The sequence below is a fragment of the Oreochromis niloticus genome, unplaced genomic scaffold (assembly GCF_001858045.2).
Source record: "Oreochromis niloticus isolate F11D_XX unplaced genomic scaffold, O_niloticus_UMD_NMBU tig00002015_pilon, whole genome shotgun sequence".
Lineage (NCBI taxonomy): Eukaryota > Metazoa > Chordata > Actinopteri > Cichliformes > Cichlidae > Oreochromis > Oreochromis niloticus.
In genome coordinates, this window is record NW_020327533.1 from 751,786 (window position 1) to 753,384 (window position 1,599).

At 40.0% G+C, this 1,599-nt stretch overlaps 1 protein-coding gene across 1 annotated transcript; it reads right to left on the reverse strand.

Annotated features, from left to right (window-relative positions):
• Positions 1–419: 419 nt before the first annotated feature.
• On the reverse strand, positions 420–1,321 carry LOC102081654 (uncharacterized). The gene has a single exon (XM_025904503.1). It carries the CDS (start codon positions 1,254–1,256, stop codon positions 618–620), a length of 639 nt encoding a protein of 212 aa, XP_025760288.1. The 5' UTR covers positions 1,257–1,321; the 3' UTR covers positions 420–617.
• Between the last annotated feature and the right edge of the window lie 278 nt (positions 1,322–1,599).

A 1,599-nucleotide genomic window follows, 5' to 3' on the forward strand; every position in this document is an offset into this window, starting at 1 on the left:
CATCTGAACATGTAGTATAGAGAGTATCGGGGAAAAGCTGCCTGATGCTTCTTGTTTGACAGGAGGGGAAGGATCTCCCAATGTTTCTGATAGCTGATCTGATTTGTTGAAGCTCGTATCAACATGTGCTTTGGCTCCTTCGTCCACTCACCTTTTCATCTCCTCCAGTTTCTGGACCTTCTCTGTGTCTCCTTTCTGCTTCATCTTCTCAATCAGGAAGTCCAAGTGGACAATAGTGGATGCTGAATCAGCTTTCAGAGCGATCTGCTGACAACATGTTGGTAGGACTCATCCAGGAACTGGGAATACTCTGCTGTCAGCTGTTTCATTTCATTTTCAAGATTTTCTGAAAGACTCAATATTTTCTTAATTTCTATTTTATTTCCTGTTTGTTTCAGGGCTTCTTTCATGTTTCTGATTTCTCTCTGTTTCACTTCAGCCAGCTTGATTCTCTCTTTCAGGTTTTGGATGCAGGCTTTCAGTCTGATTCGTTCATTTAACACTTCAACTGTTGTCATCAGTTTTTGAGGATTAGATTTTCCCAAGAAGTCTGTCAACTGATTGATGTTTTCCTGTGTAAGTTCCCATGAATGCTTTGAAGACGTATTTTCTTCTGTTCAGTCTTCATACTGTGAGTTATTAAACAGGAAGGGAACAGGCTCAGTCTTTTCATTTTTGGCACATTTAATTGCTGCAACTTCAAGAGCTTCAAGAACATTTTCAGATCTGCTTCCATCTGAGTGTGTGATCAGAGCTACAATGTTTTTCTCCATGTTTTTTCCAAACAGAGACGTCACTGAATCAAAGACGTACATCAGTCGCTCACTCAGTCGATTATCACTCGCCTTCATGACCAAACCCACTGCATGAACTTCATGAACTCCATCATCTGATCGAAACAAGTCCAACAATCTGTGACTGATGATGTCATCTTTTTCAATTCCTCTGGTGTCTCCATATCCAGGAGTATCAATGATGGTCAGAGAGTAGGGCAGAGTTTTATCTTCAAAACCAAAGATCTCGTACACGATCACATCTGATGTCTGACTTTCTGTCTGACCTTTTGTCTGACCTTCTGTGTGATCTTTCTTCTTCTTCTTCTCCTCTACGATCTGAAACCAGACTCTATCCTCCCACTTCACTCCCATGGTGTAGTTGAGCAGAGCGTTGATCAGAGTAGATTTTCCTGCTCCTGTTTCTCCCACCAGTATGATGGTTCTGTTTGTCTTGTATGGATTTTTTTCTCCAACAGTCATTCTTGTCAGAGTTCCAGACTTCTGTTTCTTTGGTCTCAGCTGGTAGACAGCAGGAGGTCCATCAGATCTCTGATCACTCTTGCAGATGATGCTCTCATATTTCCTTTAGATAAAACATAGATTATGTAAATACAAAATGATATAATTTGTTTAACTGAAGTAAGTGTTTTTCCCCTCTGTCACAATATTTCTGATGATTTTTCAGAGTTTATTGGCTTTGAATGTTTATTCTCAAGCTTGGAGAATGGTTTTTCACCTTTTCCCTCAAATCATCACTTAAAGTCACAGCTCATGCTGCTATTTAGTCTAGTATTATTTTGTCTCAGTTTGCCTATGTATGAGC

Coding starts and splice junctions, on each gene's coding strand:
- LOC102081654 (XM_025904503.1), bottom strand. CDS start 1,256: ATGACTGTTGGAGAAAAAAATCCATACAAGACAAACAGAACCATCATA.